At 61.1% G+C, this 25,903-nt stretch overlaps 1 protein-coding gene and 1 long non-coding RNA gene across 2 annotated transcripts in view; one reads left to right on the top strand and one right to left on the bottom strand.

Annotated features, from left to right (window-relative positions):
• eaf2 (ELL associated factor 2) overlaps positions 1–25,903 on the bottom strand; it is a 59,367-nt gene that overhangs the window by 25,329 nt on the left and 8,135 nt on the right. Inside the window, exon 2 of the mRNA XM_060827805.1 lies at positions 868–962. Within this exon, the coding sequence (XP_060683788.1) occupies positions 868–962 (95 nt within the window). The remainder of the gene's footprint in view (positions 1–867; positions 963–25,903) is intronic.
• LOC132817385 (uncharacterized) lies at positions 3,962–8,536 on the top strand. The gene is made up of 3 exons (XR_009644873.1): positions 3,962–4,219; positions 5,431–5,484; positions 6,719–8,536. It is a non-coding gene; the product is annotated as an uncharacterized LOC132817385 (long non-coding RNA).

A 25,903-nucleotide genomic window follows, 5' to 3' on the forward strand; every position in this document is an offset into this window, starting at 1 on the left:
AGCCATAACAGCAGGGAAACAGACCTATTGGTACACCAGTCCATGCAGACCATGGGCGACACTGTGACTCAGTGGTTAGCGCTGCTGCCTCACAGCACCAGGGTCCCAGGTTTGATTCTGGCCTGTTTCCACACTTTAGGGAATGTAATCAAAATAGTCCCACCTGTCAGCCCATATCTCTACAAACATTTAAGTAATTATCCAGATGTCTTTTAAATGATGTAACCGTACCTGCATCCACCACTCTCCCTGGAAGCTCATTCCACCTATGAACCACAAAAAACAAAATTGCTCTTGTCACAAATTATACAAAGTTTGATTTTAAAAATGGTTCAAATGTATTGTTGCTCCTTTCAAATTTGTAGTTTTTTAAAAAAGAATACAGGAGTACATACGTGAGTATCCTTTGAAGTGTCCAATATACTTAAAGTCAGTCAGTGTTGCACAAGAGGCCAAATTAGAGCAGCACAGGAGGTCATGTGGTTGTGGTTGTGGTTGTGGTTGTGGTTGTGGTGGTGGTGGTGGTGGTGACGACAATGTCATTCAAATTGCAATACAGAAGCGGAGGCATTTCAAGCATAAGCCCTTCATCCTGATGAAGGGCGTATACCTGAAATGTCAATTCTCCTGCTCCTCAGATGCTGCCTGGGCTTTTCCAGTTGCCACCCTTTTCAACTGACTCTCCAGCACCTGCAGTTCTCACTTTCTCCTAACAACATGGTTGACTCTTAACTATCTTCTGGACAATAAATGCTGGTCGAGCCAATGACATCCACGTCCCGTGAATGAATTTAAAAAAGAATGAATCCTCTACTTTGGCATATGAACAGACAAGATGCCAACATCAGGATCACTGTACATTCATACCTCAATATTTGGAAAGGTGATTGTGATTTGTTCCCCTTTACCAACTTCAAGATCTCCTTCACGTGCAGTATCGATGGATGCTGGTTTGAAATCATCTGGAATGAAAAAGCAGACATCACTTCACAATGACTTAGGATTCTGGCAGACTACATAGTCCATCTGTCGAATAAAAGAGGCACAGGCTACCAAGTATAGTATGAAGCAACGCAGACCCCCCACGGTCTCTCCCCCCCACCACAGAGACACCCACCCCCACCCCCCCCACAGACAGACCCCCCACAATCCCTCACCCCCCCAACAATCCCTCTCCCCCCCCCCACAATCCCTCTCCCCCCACACACAGAGAGACCCCCCACCACGATCCCTCTTCCCCCCCCCACAATCCCTCTCCCCCCTCACAGAGAGACCCCGCCACAATCCCTTCCCCCACAGAGAGACAGCCCCCCACAATCCCTCTCCCCTCCCAGAGACCCCTCCCCACGATCTCTCTCAACACAGAGAGACCCCCCCCCCCCACGATCCCTCTCACCACGGAGCGACCCCCACACGATCCCTCCCCCCCACACACAGACAGACCCGTCCCCATGATCCCTCCACACGGACAGACCCGTCCCCATGATCCCTCCACACGGACAGACCGGTCCCCACGATCCCTCTCCCCCTCAAAGAGACCCCCCATCACGGTCCCTTCCCCCCCCCACCACAGAGACCCCCCCCACCACGGTTCCCGTCTCCCCCTCCCCAGAGACCCCCCCGCCCCCCAACCACGGTCTCTCTCCCCGCCCCCACTCAGAGACCCCCCCCACGATCCATCTCCCCCCCCAACACAGAGAGAACCCCCCACCACAATCCCTCTCCCCCCCCAACACAGAGAGAGACACCCCCACATTCCCACTCCCCCGACAGAGAGACACCCCATGATCCCTCCCCCCCCCGCCCCAGAGAGATCCCCCCACCACGGTCCCTCTTCCCCCCCCCAGAGAGAGAGACCCCCCCACATTCCCACTCCCCCGACAGAGAGACCCCCCACGATCCCTCCTCCCCCCCCCCCCAGAGAGATCCCCCCACCACGGTCCCTCTCCCCCCCACAGAGAGAGACCCCCCCCCACATTCCCACTCCCCCGACACAGAGACTCCCCCACAGAGAGAAACCCCCCCCACAATCCCTCTCTCCCCCCCCACACAGAGAGACCCCCCCACAATCCCTCTCCCCCCCCAGAGACCCCCCCACCACAATCCCCTCTTCCCCCCCCCAGAGACCCCCCCACCACAATCCCCTCTCCCCCCCCAGAGACCCCCCCACCACAATCCCCTCTCTCCCCCCACAGAGACCCGCCCCCACAATCCCCTCTCCCCCCCCACAGAGACCCCCCCCACCACAATCACACTCTCACCCCCCACACAGACCCCCCCCACAATCCCTCTCTCACCCCCCACACAGACCCCCCCCACAATCCCTCTCCCCCTCCATAATCCCCCCCACAGAGACCCTCCACCCACAATCCCACTCCCCCCCGACAGAGACCACCCCCACAATCCCTTTCGCCCCCCCCCCAGAGAGCCCCTCCCTACACAGAGAGACCCCTCCACAATCCCTCTCCACCCCCACAGAGAGCCTCCCCCGACAACCCCTCTCCCCCCGACAGAGAGACCACCCCACTCGATCCCTCTCCCCCACCAGAGACCCTCCCACAATCCCACAGAGACCCCCCCCCACAATCCCTCTCCCCTCACACACAGAGAGACACCCCCCACAACCCCCTCCCCCCGACACAGAGAGACCCTCCCCCCACAACCCATCTCCCCCCAGAGTCCCTCCCCTGCCACTCACAGACCCCCCATAATCCCTCTTCCCCCCCACAGAGAGCCCCTCCCTACACAGAGACCCCCCCACAAACCCCCTCCACACCCACACAGAGACCCCCCCCACTCGATCCCTCTCTCTCCCCCACCAGAGACCCCCCCCACTCGATCCCTCTCTCCCCCACCACAGAGACCCCCCCCACAATCCCTCTCCCCCCCACCACAGAGACACCCCCACTCGATCCCTCTCTCCCCCACCACAGAGACCCCCCCCACTCGATCCCTCTCTCCCCCACCACAGAGACACCCCCCACAATCTCACTATCCCACTCCCCCCCCCCAAAGAGACCCCCCCACAGCCCCTCTCCCCCCCCACAGAGAGACCCCCCCACAGCCCCTCTCCCCCCCACAGAGAGAACCCCCACAGCCCCTCTCCCCCCAACCCCTCTCCCTCCCCACACAGAGAGACCCCCCCACAATCTCTCTTCCCCAAGAGACCCCCCCACAATCCCTCTCCCCCCACCAGAGACCCCCCCAACAATCCCTCTCCCCCCACAGAGAGATCCCCCCAACAATCCCTCTCCCCCCCCCACACAGAGAGATCCCCCCAACAATCCCTCTCCCCCCCCCACACAGAGAGATCTCCCCAACAATCCCTCTCCCTCCCACAATCCCTCTTCCCCCCCCCCCCAACAGAGAGACCCCCCCACAATCCCTCTCCCCCCCACACAGAGAGATCCCCCAACAATCCCTCTCCCCCCTGTTGGGATCCATTATTAAAGTTAGGTTGTGTTAAGAAACTTTATTGTTAGGTAGTGCTCACGTAAGGTAGTATTAGCAAGTCTGGAAATTGTTAGCTAAACTAGGCAGCAGTAGACCATTATGTTACACTAGGAGCAGACTGAAAAGCTGATGGCATAGCCTGAAGAGGCCCCAGGGAGGGTGAAAAGATAACAGGACATTGGAACCATGTTAAAATGCACGTAGCTCAAACTGAGGTAACAGAATGTTATCAGCTCGGGACCAATGCCATACCAGTATACCGCATCTTACCAAATAAGGATGCAGCATTGAGATGCAAGGGGCTAAAAGAGCTAGACAAAGAGAAATATAGTTAGAAGGCGCCTTCTCCAGTGAGCTGAAAACCTCACTGTATTTGTGTACGGCTCTCTCTCATTAAAACAGCATATATTTTGAATCAGATCCAGTGTTTCTCTCCTTCAAACGAACACGGGGACGGTAGCCCGTCTTAACAGATTGGTGACCCCGAACGTGTGGAGGGAGTGGAGACACGCCTGTTGGCAGGGATTCAGAGGTCGCCGAACGGCCGGCCACTTGTAATCAGGCTCGGAGGCGCCTTTTTCAAAAAAGATCTCCAGTAGGGATTTGAATACGCTAAATTCTGATTTTGCTGGCGTCTCACAACTCTTTGCCAACCGAAATTATGGGCTTGGCAGCCCGAGAGAGAGTCGGACCGTTTATTTATGAAGAAAAGTCCCCTAGGTGAAGGGTCAACCCGGCCGCGCGGTTTCTGAAAGTCCTAGGGGTGGTGAGTATTATTGTTTTGAAGAGAAAAAGTCCTCTAGGTGGGCACTGAAAGTCCTAGAGGTGGGTAGTGTGATTGTTAGGAGTAAAACGTATAATCCCCCGCGCTAGACGATCTCGGGTAAAGCTTAAGCTTCCCTCCGCGCTAGACGATCTCGGGTCAAGCTTAAGCTTCCCTCCGCGCTAGACGATCTCGGGTCAAGCGTAGGTTTCTCTCCTGCACTAATGACTGGGGAGTAAAGTATATACTTCCCTTGACCAGAGGACAGCGCTGATCGGGACAGGCTTTGTCAGGAGTCGAGGTGGTGCATTCGTGCGCCCGACACCCAGGAGTGCCGTGGTGGAGAGAGAGACAAAGACAGAGGACCGGGGACAGAGACAGACACAGAGTTAAGGACAGAGCGACTGTGTATGTGTGTGTATGTGTGTGAGAGAGGGACTTTGTTTATGAGAAAGATAGAGTCTCTGGGTGTGTAAACGTCTGTATGTGTGTATAAGTATTTCTGTGTTTGTAAAAGTTTGTGAGAGAAGAAGAGTTTGTGTGTGGAAGTCTGTGGGAGAAGTTTGCATTGTTGCCCGAGAGAGAGAGAGACAGTGCGAGACACTAACAAAGGGCTGCTCGACCAGCAGACATTTTAACACTTTGTGTTCTGGCTAGTTAGTGAATGAATGTTTGAGCGTTATCACCTAGAACTTGAGTCCCTGGACTTTTTTTTGAATGTGATTTTTTATGAATGCTTAACATGATTTTTTTTCAGGTAGGAGATTTTATTGAGATTGAGTGGAGATGGGAAAGATTAGTTGGTAACTGATATTGATATAACTGATATAATAATCTGAGTGGGTCTGTGGAATTAAGAAATTGTGTGTCATATCCCAAGGAGAGAGAGAATGCGAATGCTGCTGAGCACTAGCAGACCGTGTCTGTAAGAGAGATAGATAGAGAGAGTAGGGCAGCACGTTTGAAGTAAACATTTCGGGAGTACAGCCTGCAAAGACTTTAACCCTTCGTGAACTGATTCAGATGCATCTGTTTGTTTGGTGATTATTTTCTTGGTTTTGTTTCTAGAGCCTGAGTTCCAGGACTGCTGTTTAAAGTGATTTCTTTTTATGTGAGCTTAACATGATTTTTTAAGGCTAATAACTTCTGTTCTTTTATGAGTCATGACTCCCTAACTACTTTTCTTACTAACCTCTTTTATTTTTACATAAAAGCAATATATGAAGGACATTCGAAGTTTCGTTCGACAGTGGGTAGTTGTAAAAAACGTAAGTTTCCATGGTTATTATCTGTGACCTTGGATTCGACCATTGTGCATGCGTTAGAAGTTTTTAACTTGAATTGACAAATTGTTGTAAGACAGCTGATTATTTTTACGACCTAAAGTATTGTAATTGAGAAATGATTGGTCAGGAGTACATAAGAAAACTAATTTTGGATCTAAATTAGGGTACTAAATCTGGACGATTACAGTGGATTTCAAAATTGGGAACTGTATGCATTTTACATTTTAAATATTAAACACTGAATAAATGGATGTAAATATATAAATATGTTTACAAGTTAGGAACAGGCCTTAAAGTTAGTCAAGCATGAATTGATAAATTGGTGTTTGAGCATATGGGAAGATAGGAACATTGGAAAATTTCTTAAAAGAAAGAAACAGGGAAGAACATAACGACTTGTCCCCTTCGGGAAGTGTTGATAGGGGACAAGGAGATTGGGTTTGTGTGTGACCCCCTCACCAGTGGGGAGGTCGGAACATTTAAAGGGAAATGACGGTCCTGGTTGAGAATCCGATAGGATTGTCAGAACAAATTAATTTATTTTTGAGGCCCAGTCTGTATTTGTGGGCTGAGTTAATGTCTATTTTGAATATACTATTTACTGCGGGAGAAAGGAGACTTATATGGGGATGCTGGATAGGGAAAGATACGGAAGATAGAAGGGTGAAGTGGGATAAATCCATTAAATGAATTGTTAGGAGGGGCACAGGAAGTGTTTGTAAAGAGAGAAAGGGCGAGTGACAGGAGCAGAATGCGTAAATGATGGTAGCTGCGGTTGATGAGGTAATTAGGAGAAGAATGCAGCCAAAAGTGAGCAACCGGAGCAGCGAGTGATAGCATGTAGGGCAGAGAAGAAAGGGAGTAGGGAGAGACATGGAGGAGCATTTGATAGAGAGTTTGAGCGATAGGGGCAGAGACGAAGGTCTCCACAGGCAGGATGCCATTATTGTGGAAAGATAGGGCATTTTGGGCGGGAGTGTCCTGATCTATAAAGGGATGAAAAAGAGCCATTCCGCTTATGATTTTGATAACGACAGGGAGGGGAACAACAACTGGCATCATTTCTGAGTAGTCAGGGGTTAAAAAACCCAGTCATAGATTGGCTGAATAGCACATTCGGTAGATGGGGAACTGTGCTGGGACAGCTGGCCCTTGGTTTATGCATCTCTGTTGCTATCTTTATTACCTGTGGTTGTTGTTGTATACCATGTATCAGGACGCTTGTGACACGAACGATTGACCATGCCCTGACGGGAAAGGATAACCCCCCCACCCGCATACCAGGCAGCGGGGCTGGAGGAGCCTGTGATGGGGGCACCCCAAGGAAAGATTACGGGATCGGTATCAGAGGGAATGGAGGAGATATGCCTGAGAGAGAAGCGCGGGACAACTTATGATTTTACTTTATAACTGTATCTCTCATTTCTAATCCTTCCCATTTCGGGCCTCAGAATGTGAGGGCTGAGGTGCAGAGACCCCCTAGTTGTGTATTTTTTTTCTTTCCCGTTCAAATTGACAACAGGTAAATTTGTGCTTTTATGCTGCAGTTAGAGATTGTGAAGTGCTATATGCCTCGAGACTCAAGAGACTATTGTTCACTCAAGAGATTCCTAGCCATCATCTGGTATTCCTAAATGGCTTCGATTGGTCTCGACGGCCACTGTTCACAATGATAAGCCAGTTACCACTGCCCATGTCCGTACTTGACAGCTGTAAAATGGATGTGGGTTTTTATTGGTCAAGTGAAGGTGACTGGTTAGCCAATGACGGGTAAGATTCCTCGAGCGAGGGACAACCTAAGACAGGCACAGTCGTGCATTGACCTTCAGAATAGTGGCCTGTGGTCATGTGGTTTTAACAGATGCCTGGCTTTTGTATCCGTGTCAGGAATCTGGTCAAGTTTCTGGCTTGCAAAGCAGCTTGATATAAGGAAAATCGTGGACCCAGCAGTTTGACATTGTATTCACTGTATTTTTGACAAAGGAAAATGCCAGTTTTGTGGCATCTTCCAGAACCGACTTAACAACAAACCTTTGGGAAGGAAGGAGAGCTCATTGAATCCTATTACAAAAAAGATTTGACACTATGTCAGTAGTTTGAAAATTTATTTTAAGATGTCATGGTATAATATGACCGATTTTACTGGGAGGTTGTACAATTGGGTGTTCTTTGGACAGCAGACCTTCATTCTGCAGGCGTCCTAACTCATCCACTTTGTGTTTTCCTCTGGTTCTCTTCGCTTTTGTTATCATACTCAGTAATCGTTTTGTTGGTTTTGAGATGGCTTTTTGTAGATGTTTACGACTTTTGAGTGCTTATGTCTGTTATGTATTATTTCACTGCTTCTCGTGCCTTAACGATTGTATGCGAACTGGAGCGGCGCCTAGAGTAGGGATTTTTTGCGACGCGGATTGCTTTGTGAGGTTGTATGCTGCTTAGGGACTCCTATCCCCTATAACTATGTCTCCCTAGAGTCAGACAAGCCGGGTTTAGCTAATTGGTCGGTCTTGCAAAGGAGCAACGGAGGGGCGCTCACCGACCGTCCGGGTCCTGACTGCTGCGCGCGAACTGCTGTATTTCGAGGCCAAGGGAAGGAGTCGTGGAATCCATTATTAAAGTTAGGTTGTGTTAAGAAACTTTATTGTTAGGTAGTGCTCACGTAAGGTAGTATTAGCAAGTCTGGAAATTGTTAGCTAAACTAGACAGCAGTAGACCATTATGTTACACTAGGAGCAGACTGAAAAGCTGATGGCATAGCCTGAAGAGGCCCCAGGGAGGGTGAAAAGATAACAGGACATTGGAACCGTGTTAAAATGCACGTAGCTCAAACTGAGGTAACAGAATGTTATCAGCTCGGGACCAATGCCATACCAGTATACCGCATCTTACCAAATAAGGATGTAGCATTGAGATGCAAGGGGCTAAAAGAGCTAGACAAAGAGAAATATAGTTAGAAGGCGCCATCTCCAGTGAGCTGAAAACCTCACTGTATTTGTGTACGGCTCTCTCTCATTAAAACAGCTTATATTTTGAATCAGCTGCAAATGTGTTGCTGGTCAAAGCACAGCAGGCCAGGCAGCATCTCAGGAATAGAGAATTCGACGTTTCGAGCATAAGCCCTTCATCAGGAAACTCAGATCCAGTGTTTCTCTCCTTCAAACGAACACGGGGACGGTAACCCGTCTTAACACCCTCCCACCACAGAGAGATCCCCCCAACAATCCCTCTCCCTCCCCCCACAGAGAGACCTCCCCCGACAATCCCTCTCCCCCCGACAATCCCTCTCCCCCCCCCCACAGAGACCTCCCCCGACAATCCCTCTCCCTCCCACAATCCCTCTCCCCCCCCACAGAGAGACCCCCCCACACAGAGAGATCCCCCCACAATCCCTCTCCACCCCCCCACAGAGGGATCCCCCACACAGAGATCCCCCCACACAGAGAGATCCCCCCACAATCCCTCTCCCCCCCACACAGAGACCCCCCCCACAATCCCTCTCCCCCCACACACAGAGACCCCCCCCACAAGAGAGACCCCCCGACAAACCCTCCCCCCCCCAAGAGACCCCCCCGACAAACCCTCTCCCCCCCCAGAGGAGACCCCCTAACAATCCCTCTCCCCCCCCACAATCCCTCCCCCCCCCCACAGAGACCCCCCTCAATCCCTCTCCCCCCCACACAAAGACCCCCAACAATCCCTCTCCCCCCTCCACACAGACACCCCCACAATCCCTCTCCCCCCCCACAGAGAGACCCCCCACAATCCCTCTCCCCCCCCACAATCCCTCTCCCCCCCACACAGAGAGACCTCCCTCAATCCCTCTCCCCCAATCCCTCTCTCCCCCCCCACAATCCCTCTCTTCCCCCCCCACAATCCCTCTCTCCCCCCCTCACAGAGAGACCCCCCACAATTCCTGTCCCCCCCCCACACAGAGACCCCCCCACAATCCCTCTCCCCCCCACAAACAGACCCCACCACAATCCCTCTCCCCCCCAATCCCTCTCTCCCCCCCCCCACAATTCCTGTCCCCCCCTCCACAGAGACCCCCCCACAATCCCTCTCCCCCCCACAGAGACCACCCCACAATCCCTCTCCACCCCCCACACAGAGACCCCCCACAATCCCTTCCCCCCCCAGAGACCCCCCACAATCCCTCTACCCCCCACACAGAGAGACCCCCCACAATCCCTCTCCCCCCCCACAAACAGACACCCCCACAATCCCTCTGCCCCCCCCAGAGACCCCCCCCACAAACCCTCCCCCCCCACAGAGACCCCCTCCACAATCCCTCTCCCCCCCCTCAATCCCTCTCCCCCCACAAACAGACGCCCCCACAATCCCTCTCCCCCCCACACAGAGAGACCCCCCTCAATCCCTCTCCCCCCCACAAACAGACGCCCCCACAATCCCTCTCCCCCCCCCACAGAGAGACCCCCCTCAATCCCTCCCCCACCCACACACAGAGACCCCCCTACAATCCCTCTCCCCCCACAATCCCTCTCCCCCCAACACAGAGAGACCCCCCTCAATCCCTCTCCCCCCACAAACAGACGCCCCCACAATCCCTCTCCCCCCCACACAGAGAGACCCCCCTCAATCCCTCTCCCCCCCACAAACAGACGCCCCCACAATCCCTCTCCCCCCCCACAGAGAGACCCCCCTCAATCCCTCTCCCCCCCACACAGAGAGACCCCCCTCAATCCCTCCCCCACCCACACACAGAGACCCCCCTACAATCCCTCTCCCCCCCAAAATCCCTCTCCCCCCCACAGAGAGACCCCCGACAATCCCTCTCCCCCCCGACACAGAGACCCCCCCTACAATCCCTCTCCCCCCCGACACAGAGAGACCACCCCCTACAATCCCTCTCCCCCCACACAGAGAGACACCCCCACAATCCCTCTCCCCCCACACAGAGAGACACCCCCACAATCCCTCTCCCCCCACACAGAGAGACACCCCCACAATCCCTCTCCCCCCACACAGAGAGACACCCCCACAATCCCTCTCCCCCCACACAGAGAGACACACCCACAATCCCTCTCCCCCCCCCACACAGAGACCCCCGACAATCCCTCTCACCCCCACAATCCCACTCACCTCCCCCCACACAGGGACACCCCCCACAATCCCTCTCCCCCCCCACACAATCCCTCTTCCCCCCCCCACACAATCCCTCTTCCCCCCCCCACACAATCCCTCTCCCCCACCACAATCCCTCTCCCCCCCGACAGAGAGACCCCCCCACAGAGAGACCCCCCCACAATCCCTCTCCCCCCCCACAATCCCTCTCCCCCCCGACAGAGAGACCCCGCCACAATCCCTCTCTCCCCCCCCACACAGAGACCCCCGACAATCCCTCTACCCCCCACAATCCCTCTCCCCCCCACACAATCCCTCTACCCCCCCCCCCACAGAGACCCCACACACAATCCCTCTCCCCCGACAGAGAGACCCCCCCCACAATCCCTCTCCCCCCCGACAGAGAGACCCCCCCACAATCCCTTCCCCCCACACAGAGAGACCCCCGACAATCCCTCTCCCCCCCCACAGAGACCCCCCACAATCCCTCTCCCCCCCCACACAGAGAGACCTACCCACAATCTCTCTCCCCCCCACACAGAGAAACCCCCCCCACAATCCCTCTCCCTCCCCACACAGAGAACCCCCCCACAATCCCTCTCCCCCCCCCACACTGAGACCCCCCCACAATCTCTCTCCCCCCCACAATCCCTCTCCCCCCCCACACTGAGACCCCCCCACAATCCCTCTCCCGCCCCACACAGAGACCCCCCCAACAATCCCTCTCCCGCCCCACACAGAGACCCCTCCCAACAATCCCTCTCCCCCCCACAATCCCTCGCCCTCCCCACACAGAGACCCCCCACAATCCCTCTCCCCCCCACAATCCCTCTCCCCCCCCACACAGAGAGACCCCCCGACAATCCCTCTCCCCCCACACAGAGAGACCCCCCCACAATCCCTCTCCCCACCCCACAATCCCTTCCCCCCCCACACAGAGAGACGCCCCCACAATCCCTTCCCCCCGACACAGAGACCCCCCCACAATCCCTCTCCCCCCCCGACACAGAGACCCCGACAATCCCTCTCCCCCCCCACAATCCCTCTCCCCCCCCACACAGAGAGACCCCCCACAATCCCTCTCCCCCCCGACACAGAGAGACCCCCCCCACAATCCCTCTCCCCCCCACACAATCCCTCTCCCCCCCCCCACAATCCCTCTTTCCCCCCCAACGAGACCCCCCACAATCCCTCTCCACCCCGACAGAAACCCCCCCCACAATCCCACTCCCCCCCACACAGAGACCCCTCACAATCCCTCTCCCCCCCACACAGAGACCCCCAACAATCCCTCTCCCCTCCCACAATCCTTCTCCCCTCCCACACAGAGACCCCCCCACAATCCCTCTTCCCCCCCACAATCCCTCCCCCCCCCACAGAGCACCCACAATCCCTCTCCCCCCCAACACAGAGACCCCCAACAATCCCTCTCCCCTCCCACAATCCTTCTCCCCTCCCACACAGAGACCCCCCCACAATCCCTCTCCCCCCCCACAATCCCTCCCCCCACCACAGAGCACCCACAATCCCTCTCCCCCCCCACACAAAGACCACCCCGACAATCCCTCTCCCCCCCCTCACACAGAGACCACCCCAACAATCCCTCTCCCCCCCCACACAGAGACCCCCCCACAATCCCTCTCGCCCCCCACACAATCCCTCTCCCCTCCCACACAGAGACCCCCCCCACAATCCCTCTCCCCCCCCACAATCCCTCTCCCCCCCCCACACAGAGACCCCCCCACAAACCCTCTCCCCCCCCCACAATTCCTCTCACCCCCACAATCCCTCTCCCCCCCCACACAATCCCTCTCCCCCCACCACACAATTCCTCTCCCCCCACCACACAATTCCTCTCCCCCCACCACACAATTCCTCTCCCCCCACCACACAGAGACCCCCCCCACAAACCCTCTCCCCCCCCCCACAATTCCTCTCACCCCCACAATCCCTCTCCCCCCACCACACAATCCCTCTCCCCCCACCACACAATCCCTCTCCCCCCACCACACAATCCCTCTCCCCCCACCACACAGAGACCCCCCCCACAATCCCTCTCCCCCTCCACACAGAGACCCCCCCACAATCCCTCTCCCCCCCCACAATCCCTCCCCCCACCACAGAGCACCCACAATCCCTCTCCCCCCCCACACAAAGACCACCCCGACAATCCCTCTCCCCCCCCTCACACAGAGACCACCCCAACAATCCCTCTCCCCCCCCACACAGAGACCCCCCCACAATCCCTCTCGCCCCCCACACAATCCCTCTCCCCTCCCACACAGAGACCCCCCCCACAATCCCTCTCCCCCCCCACAATCCCTCTCCCCCCCCCACACAGAGACCCCCCCACAAACCCTCTCCCCCCCCCACAATTCCTCTCACCCCCACAATCCCTCTCCCCCCCCACACAATCCCTCTCCCCCCACCACACAATCCCTCTCCCCCCACCACACAATTCCTCTCCCCCCACCACACAATTCCTCTCCCCCCACCACACAATTCCTCTCCCCCCACCACACAGAGACCCCCCCCACAAACCCTCTCCCCCCCCCACAATTCCTCTCACCCCCACAATCCCTCTCCCCCCACCACACAATCCCTCTCCCCCCACCACACAATCCCTCTCCCCCCACCACACAATCCCTCTCCCCCCACCACACAGAGACCCCCCCCACAATCCCTCTCCCCCTCCACACAGAGACCCCCCCACAATCCCTCTCCCCCCCACACAGAGACCCCCCCACAATCCCTCTCCCCCCCCACAGAGACCCCCCCACAATCCCTCTCCCCCCCACACAGAGACCCCCCCACAATCCCTCTCCCCCCCACACAGAGACCCCCCCACAATCCATCTCCCCCCCACCATCCCTGTCCCCCCCACCATCCCTGTCCCCCCCACCATCCCTGTCCCCCCCCAAAGAGACCGCCCCACAATCCCTCTTCCCCCCCACACAGAGACCCCCCCACAATCCCTCTCCCCCCCAATCCCTCTCCCCCCCAATCCCTCTCCCCCCCACACAGAGACCCCCCACAATCCCTCTCCCCCCCCACAATCCCTCTCCCCCCCCCCCACAGAGACCCCCCCACAATCCCTCTCCGTCCCCACACTCCCTCTCCCCCACACAGAGACCCCCCCACAATCCCTCTCCTCCCCCCACACAGAGACCCCCGCACACAGAGACCACGCCCACAATCCCTCTCCCACCCACAATCCCTCTCCCCCCCAACACAGAGACCCCCCCACAATTCCTCTCCACCCCCCCACAGAGACCCCCCCACAATCCCTCTCCCCCCGCAGAGAGTCCCCACAATCCCTCTCCCCCACCCACACAGAGACCCCCCCACAATCCCTCTACCCCCCCCACAGAGACCCCCCCACAAGAGACCCCACCACAATCCCTCTCCCCCCCACACAAAGACCCCCCCACAATCCCTCTCCACCTCCACAATCCCTCTCCCCCCCCACAGAGACCACCCCCACAATCCCTCTCCCCCCCACAATCCCTCTCCCCCCCACAATCCCTCTCCCCTCCCACACAGAGACCCCCCCACAATTCCTCTCCCCCCACACAGAGACCACCCCCACAATCCCTCTCCCCCCCCACAATCCCTCTCCCCTCCCACACAATCCCTCTCCCCTCCCACACAATCCCTCTCCCCTCCCACAGAGACCCCCCACAATCCCTCCCCCCCACACAGAGACCCCCCCACAATCCCTCTCACCCCCCACACAGAGACCCCCCCCACAATCCCTCTCACCCCCCACACAGAGACCCCCCCCACAATCCCCCTCCCCCCCCCCACACAATCCCTCGCACCCCCCCCACAATCTCCCTCCCCCCCACAATCCCTCTCTTCCCCCACAGAGAGACCCCCCCACAATCCCTCTCCCCCCCCACACAGAGACCCCCCCACAATCCCTCTCCCCCCCCAATCCCTCTCCCCCCCCCACAGAGACCCCCCCACAATCCCTCTCCCCCGAACACAGAGACCCCCCCCACAATCCCTCCCCCCCCACAATCCCTCTTCCCCCCCACACAGAGACCCCCCACAATCCCTCTCCCCCCAACACAGAGACCCCCCCCACAATCCCTCTTCCCCCCACAATCCCTCTCCCCCACAATCCCTCTTCCCCCCCCACACAGAGACCCCCCCACAATCCCTCTCCCCCCCACAGAGACCCCCCCACACAGAGACCCCCCCACAATCCCTCTCCCCCCCCCACACAGAGACCCCCCCACAATCCCTCTCCCCCCCCACACAGAGACCCCCCCACAATCCCTCTCCGCCCCAACACAGAGACTCCCCAACAATCCCTCTCCGCCCCAACACAGAGACCCCCCCACAATCCCTCTCCGCCCCAACACAGAGACCCCCCCCGACAATCCCTCTCCCCCCCACACAGAGACCCCCCACACAGAGACACCCCCCACACTCCCTCTACCCCCCCACACAGAGACCCCCCCCAACAATCCCTCTCCCCCCCCACACAATCCCTCTCCCCCCCCACACAGACACCCCCCCCCCACAATCCCTCTCCCCCCCACACAAAGACCCCCCCCACAATCCCTCTCCCCCCAACACAAAGACGCCCCCACAATCCCTCTCCCCCCCACACAATCCCTCTCCCCCCCCACAATCCCTCTCCCCCCCCACACAATCCCTCTCCCCCCCACACAATCCCTCTCCCCCCCACACAGAGACCCCCCCCACAATCCCTCTCCCCCCCCACACAGAGACCCCCCCCACAATCCCTCTCCCCCCCACACAATCCCTCTCCCCCCCACACAGAGACCCCCCCACAATCCCTCTCCCCCCCACACAGAGACCCCCCCCACAATCCCTCTCCCCCCCCACACAGAGACCCCCCCCACAATCCCTCTCCCCCCCCACACAGAGACCCCCCCACAATCCCTCTCACCCCCCACACAGAGACCCCCCCACAATCCCTCTCCCCCCCACACAGAGACCCCCCCACAATCCCTCTCCCCCCCACACAATCCCTCTCCCCCCCCACAATCCCTCTCCCCCCCCACAGAGACCCCCCCCACAATCCCACTCCCCCCCCCACAATCCCTCTCACCCCCACAGAGACCCCCCCCACAATCCCTCGCCCCCCAACACAGAGACCCCCCCACAATCCCTCTCTCCCCCCCCACAGAGACCCCCCCACAATCCCTCTCCCCCCCCACAGAGACCCCCCCCCACAATCCCTCTCCCCCCCACACAGAGACCCCCCCCACAATCCCTCTCCCCCCCACACAGAGACCCCCCCCCACAATCCCTCTCCCCCCCACACAGAGACCCCCCCCACAATCCCTCTCCCCCCCACAATCCCTCGCCCCCCAACAGAGACCCCCCCACAATCCCTCTCCACCCCCACACAATCCCTCTCCCCCCCCACACAGAGACCCCCCCCACAATCCCTCTCCCCCCCACACAGAGACCCCCCCACAATCCCTCTCCCCCCCACACAGAGACCCCCCCACAATCCCTCTCCCCCCCACACAGAGACCCCCCCACAATCCCTCTCCCCCCCCACACAGAGACCCCCCCACAATCCCTTTCCCCCCACAGAGAGACCCCCCACAATCCCTCTCCCCCCCAACAGAGACCCCCCCACAATCCCTCTCCCCCCCCACAATCCCTCTCCCCCCCACAATCCCTCTCCCCCCCAACAGAGACCCCCCCACAATCCCTCTCCCCCCCCACAATCCCTCTCCCCCCCACAGAGAGACCCCCCACAATCCCTCTCCCCCCCAACACAGAGACCCCCCCACAAACAGACCCCACCACAGAGCCCCCCCCACAATCCCTCTCCCCCCCACAATCCCTCTCCCCCCCAACAGAGACCCCCCCACAATCCCTCTCCCCCCCCACAATCCCTCTCCCCCCCACAGAGACCCCCCCACAAACACTCTTACGCCCCCCACAATCCCTCTCCCCCCCCCCACAATCCCTCTCCCCCTCCCACAATCCCTCTCCCCCCCCCACAATCCCTCTCCCCCTCCCACAATCCCTCTCCCCCTCCCACACAGAGTCCCCACCACAGACACCCCCCCACAATCCCTCTCCCTTCCCCACCGAGACCCCCCCACAATCCCTCTCCCCCCACACAGAGACCCCCCCCACAATCCCTCCCCCCCCCACACAGAGACCCCCCCACAATCCCTCCCCCCCCCACACAGAGACCCCCCCCACACAGAGACCCCCCCACAATCCCTCTCCCCCCAACACAGAGACCCCCCCACAATCCCTCTCCCCCCACACAGAGACCCCCCCCACAATCCCTCTCCCCCCACACAGAGACCCCCCCCACAATCCCTCTCCCCCCACACACAGAGACCCCCCCCACAATCCCTCTCCCCCCACACACAGAGACCCCCCCCACAATCCCTCTCCCCCCACACACAGAGACCCCCCCCACAATCCCTCTCCCCCCCACAATCAGAGACCCCCCCCACAATCCCTCTCCCCCCCACAATCAGAGACCCCCCACAATCCCTCTCCCCCCCACAATCCCTCTCCCCCCCACACACAGAGACCCCCCCCACAATCCCTCTCCCCCCCACAATCAGAGACCCCCCCCACAATCCCTCTCCCCCCCACAATCAGAGACCCCCCACAATCCCTCTCCCCCCCCACAATCCCTCTCCCCCCCAGAGACCCCCCCACAATCCCTCTCCCCCCCACAATCAGAGACCCCCCACAATCCCTCTCCCCCCCAGAGACCCCCCCACAATCCCTCTCCCCCCCACAATCCCTCTCCCCCCCACAATCCCTCTCCCCAACAGAGACCCCCCCACAATCCCTCTCCCCCCCCACAATCCCTCTCCCCCCCACAGAGAGACCCCCCACAATCCCTCTCCCCCCCAACAGAGACCCCCCCACAATCCCTCTCCCCCCCAACACAGAGACCCCCCCACAAACAGACCCCACCACAGAGACCCCCCCACAATCCCTCTCCCCCCCCACAGAGACCCCCCCACAAACCCTCTTACGCCCCCCACAATCCCTCTCCCCCCCCCACAATCCCTCTCCCCCCACACACAGAGACCCCCCCCACAATCCCTCTCCCCCCCCACACAGAGACCCCCCCCACACACAGAGACTCCCCCCACAATCCCTCTCCCCCCCACACACAGAGACCCCCCCCACATTCCCTCTCCCCCCCCACACACAGAGACCCCCCCACAATCCCTCTCCACCCACACACAGAGACCCCCCCCACAATCCCTCTCCCCCCCCCACACACAGAGACCCCCCCACAATCCCTTCCCCCCCAAAGAGACGCCCCCCACAATCCCTCTCCCCCCCACACACAGAGACCCCCCCCACAAACAGAGACCCCCCCCACAATCCCTCTCCCCCCCACACACAGAGACCCCCCCCACAATCCCTCTCCCCCCCACACACAGAGACCCCCCCCACAATCCCTCTCCCCCCCACACACAGAGACCCCCCCACAATCCCTCTCCCCCCCACACACAGAGACCCCCCCCACAATCCCTCTCCCCCCCACACAGAGACCCCCCCCACAATCCCTCTCCCCCCCACACAGAGACCCCCCCCACAATCCCTTCCCCCCCCCAGAGACCCCACCACAGAGACCCCCCCCACAATCCCTCTCCCCCCCACACACAGAGACCCCCCCGACAATCCCTCTCCCACCCACAGAGACTCCACCACAGAGACCCCCCCACAATCCCTCTCCCCCCCCACAGAGACCCCCCCACAATCCCTCTCCCCCCCACACAGAGACCCCCCCACAATCCCTCTCCCCCCCACACAGAGACCCCCCCACAATCCCTCTCCCCCCCACACACAGAGACCCCCCCACATTCCCTCTCCCCCCAACACAGAGACCCCCCCAATCCCTCTCCCCCCAACACAGAGACCCCCCCCACAATCCCTCTCCCCCCCCACAGAGACCCCCCCCCACAATCCCTCGCCCCCCCACAGAGACCCCCCCACAATCCCTCTCCCCCCCACAGAGACCCCCCCCACAATCCCTCTCCCCCCCACACACAGAGACCCCCCACACACACAGAGACCCCCCCAATCCCTCTCCCCCCCCACACAGAGACCCCCCCCCACAATCCCTCTCCCCCCCCAGAGACCCCCCCACACAGAGACCCCCCCACACAGAGACCCCCCCAGAGACCCCCCCCACAATCCCTCTCCCCCCCACACAGAGACCCCCCCCCACAATCCCTCTCCCCCCCCCACAATCCCTCTCCCCCCCCACAATCCCTCTCCCCCCCCCACAGAGACCCCACCCACAATCCCTCTCCCCCCCCCACAGAGACCCCCCCCACAATCCCTCTCCCCCCCCCACAGAGACCCCCCCCACAATCCCTCTCCCCCCCCACAATCCCTCTCCCCCCCACACAGAGACCCCCCCCACAATCCCTCTCCCCCCCCACAATCCCTCTCCCCCCAACAATCCCTCTCCCCCACCACAATCCCTCTCCCCCCAACACAGAGACCCCCCCCCACAATCCCTCTCCCCCCCACACAGAGACCCCCCCACAATCCCTCTCCCCCCCCACAATCCTTCTCCCCCCCAGAGACCCCCCCACAATCCCTCTCCCCCCAACACAGAGACCCCCCCACAATCCCTCTCCCCCCCAAAATCCCTCTCCCCCCCAACACAGAGACCCCCCCCACAATCCCTCTCCCCCCCCCCACAATCCCTCTCCCCCCCAGAGACCCCCCCACAATCCCTCTCCCCCCAACACAGAGACCCCCCCACAATCCCTCTCCCCCCCACAAGCCCTCTCCCCCCCAACACAGAGACCCCCCCACAATCCCTCTCCCCCCCAACACAGAGACCCCCCCCACAATCCCTCTCCCCTCCAACACAGAGACCCCCCCACAATCCCTCTCCCCCCCAACACAGAGACCCCCCCACAATCCCTCTCCCCCCCACACAGAGACCCCCCCCACAATCCCTCTCCCCCCCACACAGAAATCCCCCCCACAATCCCTCTCTCCCCCCCCACACAGAGACCCCCCCACACAATCCCTCTCCCCCCCCACAGAGACCCCCCCACAATCCCTCTCCCCCCCCACACAGAGACCCCCCCACAATCCCTCTCCCCCCCCACACAGAGACCCCCCCACAATCCCTCTCCCCCCCCACACAGAGACCCCCCCACAATCCCTCTCCCCCCCACACAGAGACCCCCCCCACAATCCCTCTCCCCCCACAAAGAGACCCCCCACAATCCCTCTCCCCCCCACACACAGACCCCCCCCACAATCCCTCTCCCCCCACACAGAGACCCCCCCACACAGAAACCCCCCCACAATCCCTCTCCCCCCCACACAGAGACCCCCCCACACAGAGACCCCCCCACAATCCCTCTCCCCCCCACACAGAGACCCCACCACAGAGACCCCCCCACAATCCCTCTCCCCCCCACACACAGAGACCCCCCCCACAATCCCTCTCCCCCCACACAGAGACCCCCCCCACAATCCCTCTCCCCCCACACACAGAGACCCCCCCCACAATCCCTCTCCCCCCACACACAGAGACCCCCCCCACAATCCCTCTCCCCCCCACACAGAGACCCCCCCCACAAAGAGACCCCCCCACAATCCCTCTCCCCACCACAGAGACCCCCCCACACAGAGACCCCCCCCACAATCCCTCTCCCCCCCACACAGAGACCCCCCCACAATCCCTCTTCCCCCCCACAATCCCTCTCCCCCCCACAGAGACCCCCCCCACACAGAGACCCCCCCACAATCCCTCTCCCCCCCACACAGAGACCCCACCACAGAGACCCCCCCACAATCCCTCTCCCCCCCACACAGAGACCCCCCCCACAATCCCTCTCCCCCCCAACAATCCCTCTGCCCCCCCACAATCCCTCTCCCCCCCCCCCACAGAGACCCCCCCCACAATCCCTCTCCCCCCCACACAGAGACCCCCCCACAATCCCTCTCCCCCCCACACACAGAGACCCCCCCCACAATCCCTCTCCCCCCACACAGAGACCCCCCCCACAATCCCTCTCCCCCCACACACAGAGACCCCCCACACACAGAGACCCCCCCCACAATCCCTCTCGCCCACACACAGAGACCCCCCCCACAATCCCTCTCCCCCACACACAGAGACCCCCCCCACAATCCCTCTCCCCCCCACACAGAGACCCCCCCCACAAAGAGACCCCCCCACAATCCCTCTCCCCACCACAGAGACCCCCCCACACAGAGACCCCCCCCACAATCCCTCTCCCCCCCACACAGAGACCCCCCCACAATCCCTCTTCCCCCCCACAATCCCTCTCCCCCCCACAGAGACCCCCCCCACACAGAGACCCCCCCACAATCCCTCTCCCCCCCACACAGAGACCCCACCACAGAGACCCCCCCACAATCCCTCTCCCCCCCACACAGAGACCCCCCCCACAATCCCTCTCCCCCCCAACAATCCCTCTGCCCCCCCACAATCCCTCTCCCCCCCCCACAGAGACCCCCCCACACAGAGACCCCCCCACAATCCCTCTCCCCCCCACACAGAGACCCCACCACAGAGACCCCCCCACAATCCCTCTCCCCCCCACACACAGAGACCCCCCCCCACAATCCCTCTCCCCCCACACAGAGACCCCCCCCACAATCCCTCTCCCCCCACACACAGAGACCCCCCCCACAATCCCTCTCCCCCCACACAGAGACCCCCCCCACAATCCCTCTCCCCCCACACACAGAGACCCCCCCACAATCCCTCTCCCCCCCACACAGAGACCCCCCCCACAAAGAGACCCCCCCACAATCCCTCTCCCCACCACACAGAGACCCCCCCACACAGAGACCCCCCCCACAATCCCTCTCCCCCCCACACAGAGACCCCCCCACAATCCCTCTTCCCCCCCACAATCCCTCTCCCCCCCACACAGAGACCCCCCCACAATCCCTCTCCCCCCCACACAGAGACCCCACCACAGAGACCCCCCCACAATCCCTCTCCCCCCCACACAGAGACCCCCCCCACAATCCCTCTCCCCCCCAACAATCCCTCTGCCCCCCCACAATCCCTCTCCCCCCCACACAGAGACCCCCCCCACAATCCCTCTCCCCCCAACAATCCCTCTCCCCCCCACAATCCCTCTCCCCCAACACAGAGACCCCCCCCACAATCCCTCTCCCCCCCACACAGAGACCCCCCCCACAATCCCTCTCCCCCCCCCCACAATCCCTCTCCCCCCAACACAGAGACCCCCCCACAATCCCTCTCCCCCCCACAATCCCTCTCCCCCCCAACACAGAGACCCCCCCCACAATCCCTCTCCCCCCCAGAGACCCCCCCACAATCCCTCTCCCCCCCAAAATCCCTCTCCCCCCCAACACAGAGACCCCCCCACAATCCCTCTCCCCCCCAACACAGAGACCCCCCCCACAATCCCTCTCCCCTCCAACACAGAGACCCCCCCACAATCCCTCTCCCCCCCCACACAGAGACCCCCCCCACAATCCCTCTCCCCCCCACACAGAGACCCCCCCCACAATCCCTCTCCCCCCCACACAGAAATCCCCCCCACAATCCCTCTCTCTCCCCCCCACACAGAGACCCCCCCACACAATCCCTCTCCCCCCCACACAGAGACCCCCCCACACAATCCCTCTCCCCCCCACACAGAGACCCCCCCACAATCCCTCTCCCCCCCCACACAGAGACCCCCCCCACAATCCCTCTCCCCCCCCACACAGAGACCCCCCCACAATCCCTCTCCCCCCCACACAGAGACCCCCCCACACAGAGACCCCCCCACAATCCCTCTCCCCCCCACACAGAGACCCCCCCACACAGAGACCCCACCACAGAGACCCCCCCACAATCCCTCTCCCCCCCCACACAGAGACCCCCCCACAATCCCTCTCCCCCCCACACAGAGACCCCCCCACACAGAGACCCCCCCACAATCCCTCTCCCCCCCACACAGAGACCCCCCCACACAGAGACCCCACCACAGAGACCCCCCCACAATCCCTCTCCCCCCCACACACAGAGACCCCCCCCACAATCCCTCTCCCCCCACACAGAGACCCCCCCCACAATCCCTCTCCCCCCACACACAGAGACCCCCCCCACAATCCCTCTCCCCCCACACACAGACCCCCCCACAATCCCTCTCCCCCCCACACAGAGACCCCCCCCACAAAGAGACCCCCCCACAATCCCTCTCCCCACCACACAGAGACCCCCCCACACAGAGACCCCCCCCACAATCCCTCTCCCCCCCACACAGAGACCCCCCCACAATCCCTCTTCCCCCCCACAATCCCTCTCCCCCCCACAGAGACCCCCCCACACAGAGACCCCCCCACAATCCCTCTCCCCCCCACACAGAGACCCCACCACAGAGACCCCCCCACAATCCCTCTCCCCCCCACACAGAGACCCCCCCCACAATCCCTCTCCCCCCCAACACAGAGACCCCCCCCCACAATCCCTCTCCCCCCCACACAGAGACCCCCCCCACAATCCCTCTCCCCCCCCAACACAGAGACCCCCCCACAATCCCTCTCCCCCCCACACAGAGACCCCCCCCACAATCCCTCTCCCCCCCACACAGAGACCCCCCCCACAATCCCTCTCCCCCCCACACAGAGACCCCCCCACAATCCCTCTCCCCCCCACACAGAGACCCCACCACAGAGACCCCCCCACAATCCCTCTCCCCCCCACACAGAGACCCCCCCCACAATCCCTCTCCCCCCCAACACAGAGACCCCCCCCCACAATCCCTCTCCCCCCCACACAGAGACCCCCCCCACAATCCCTCTCCCCCCCCAACACAGAGACCCCCCCACAATCCCTCTCCCCCCCACACAGAGACCCCCCCCACAATCCCTCTCCCCCCCAACAATCCCTCTGCCCCCCCACAATCCCTCTCCCCCCCACACAGAGACCCCCCCCACAATCCCTCTCCCCCCCCACAATCCCTCTCCCCCCCACACAGAGACCCCCCCACAATCCCTCTTCCCCCCCACAATCCCTCTCCCCCCCACAGAGACCCCCCCCACACAGAGACCCCCCCACAATCCCTCTCCCCCCCAACACAGAGACCCCACCACAGAGACCCCCCCACAATCCCTCTCCCCCCCACACAGAGACCCCCCCCACAATCCCTCTCCCCCCCCAACACAGAGACCCCCCCCCACAATCCCTCTCCCCCCCACACAGAGACCCCCCCCACAAAGAGACCCCCCCACAATCCCTCTCCCCACCACACAGAGACCCCCCCACACAGAGACCCCCCCCACAATCCCTCTCCCCCCCACACAGAGACCCCCCCACAATCCCTCTTCCCCCCCACAATCCCTCTCCCCCCCACAGAGACCCCCCCCACACAGAGACCCCCCCACAATCCCTCTCCCCCCCACACAGAGACCCCACCACAGAGACCCCCCCACAATCCCTCTCCCCCCCACACAGAGACCCCCCCCACAATCCCTCTCCCCCCCAACACAGAGACCCCCCCCACAATCCCTCTCCCCCCCCCACAATCCCTCTCCCCCCAACACAGAGACCCCCCCACAATCCCTCCCCCCCCACAGAGACCCCCCCACACAATCCCTCTCCCCCCCACACAGAGACCCCACCCACAATCCCTCTCCCCCCCCCACAGAGACCCCCCCCACAATCCCTCTCCCCCACAATCCCTCTCCCCCCCCCACAATCCCTCTCCCCCACAATCCCTCTCCCCCCCCCACAGAGACACCCCCACAATCCCTCTCCCCCTCACAGACCCCCCCCACAATCCCTCTCCCCCCCCCACAGAGACCCCCCCCACAATCCCTCTCCCCCACAATCCCTCTCCCCCCCCACAATCCCTCTCCCCCACAATCCCTCTCCCCCCCCCACAGAGACCCCCGCCACAATCCCTCTCCCCCCCACACAGAGACCCCCGCCACAATCCCTCTCCCCCCCACACAGAGACCCCCCCACAATCCCTCTCCCCCCCACACAGAGACCCCCCCCCACAATCCCTCTCCCCCCCACAATCCCTCTCCCCCCCCACAATCCCTCTCTCCCCCCCACACAGAGACCCCCCCACACAATCCCTCTCCCCCCCCACACAGAGACCCCCCCACAACCCCTCTCCCCCCCCACACAGAGACCCCCCAACAATCCCTCTCCCCCCCACACAGAGACCCCCCCCACAATCCCTCTCCCCCCACAAAGAGACCCCCCACAATCCCTCTCCCCCCCACACACAGACCCCCCCCACAATCCCTCTCCCCCCCCACAATCCCTCTCCCCCCCACACAGAGACCCCCCCACACAGAAACCCCCCCACAATCCCTCTCCCCCCCACACAGAGACCCCCCCACACAGAGACCCCCCCACAATCCCTCTCCCCCCCACACAGAGACCCCACCACAGAGACCCCCCCACAATCCCTCTCCCCCCCACACACAGAGACCCCCCCCACAATCCCTCTCCCCCCACACAGAGACCCCCCCCACAATCCCTCTCCCCCCCACACAGAGACCCCCCCCACAATCCCTCTCCCCCCACACACAGAGACCCCCCCCACAATCCCTCTCCCCCCACACACAGAGACCCCCCCCACAATCCCTCTCCCCCCCACACACAGAGACCCCCCCACAATCCCTCTCCCCCCCACACACAGAGACCCCCCCACAATCCCTCTCCCCCCCACACAGAGACCCCCCCACAAAGAGACCCCCCCACAATCCCTCTCCCCACCACACAGAGACCCCCCCACACAGAGACCCCCCCCACAATCCCTCTCCCCCCCACACAGAGACCCCCCCACAATCCCTCTTCCCCCCCACAGAGACCCCCCCCACACAGAGACCCCCCCACAATCCCTCTCCCCCCCACACAGAGACCCCACCACAGAGACCCCCCCACAATCCCTCTCCCCCCCACACAGAGACCCCCCCCACAATCCCTCTCCCCCCCAACAATCCCTCTGCCCCCCCACAATCCCTCTCCCCCCCACACAGAGACCCCCCCCACAATCCCTCTCCCCCCCCCCACAATCCCTCTCCCCCCCACACAATCCCTCTCCCCCCCACACAGAGACCCCCCCCACAATCCCTCTCCCCCCCCCACAATCCCTCTCCCCCCCAGAGACCCCCCCACAATCCCTCTCCCCCCAACACAGAGACCCCCCCACAATCCCTCTCCCCCCCACAATCCCTCTCCCCCCCAACACAGAGACCCCCCCCACAATCCCTCTCCCCCCCCCACAATCCCTCTCCCCCCCAGAGACCCCCCCACAATCCCTCTCCCCCCCAAAATCCCTCTCCCCCCCAACACAGA

The sequence above is a fragment of the Hemiscyllium ocellatum genome, chromosome 7 (assembly GCF_020745735.1).
Source record: "Hemiscyllium ocellatum isolate sHemOce1 chromosome 7, sHemOce1.pat.X.cur, whole genome shotgun sequence".
Taxonomy (NCBI): Eukaryota; Metazoa; Chordata; class Chondrichthyes; order Orectolobiformes; family Hemiscylliidae; genus Hemiscyllium; species Hemiscyllium ocellatum.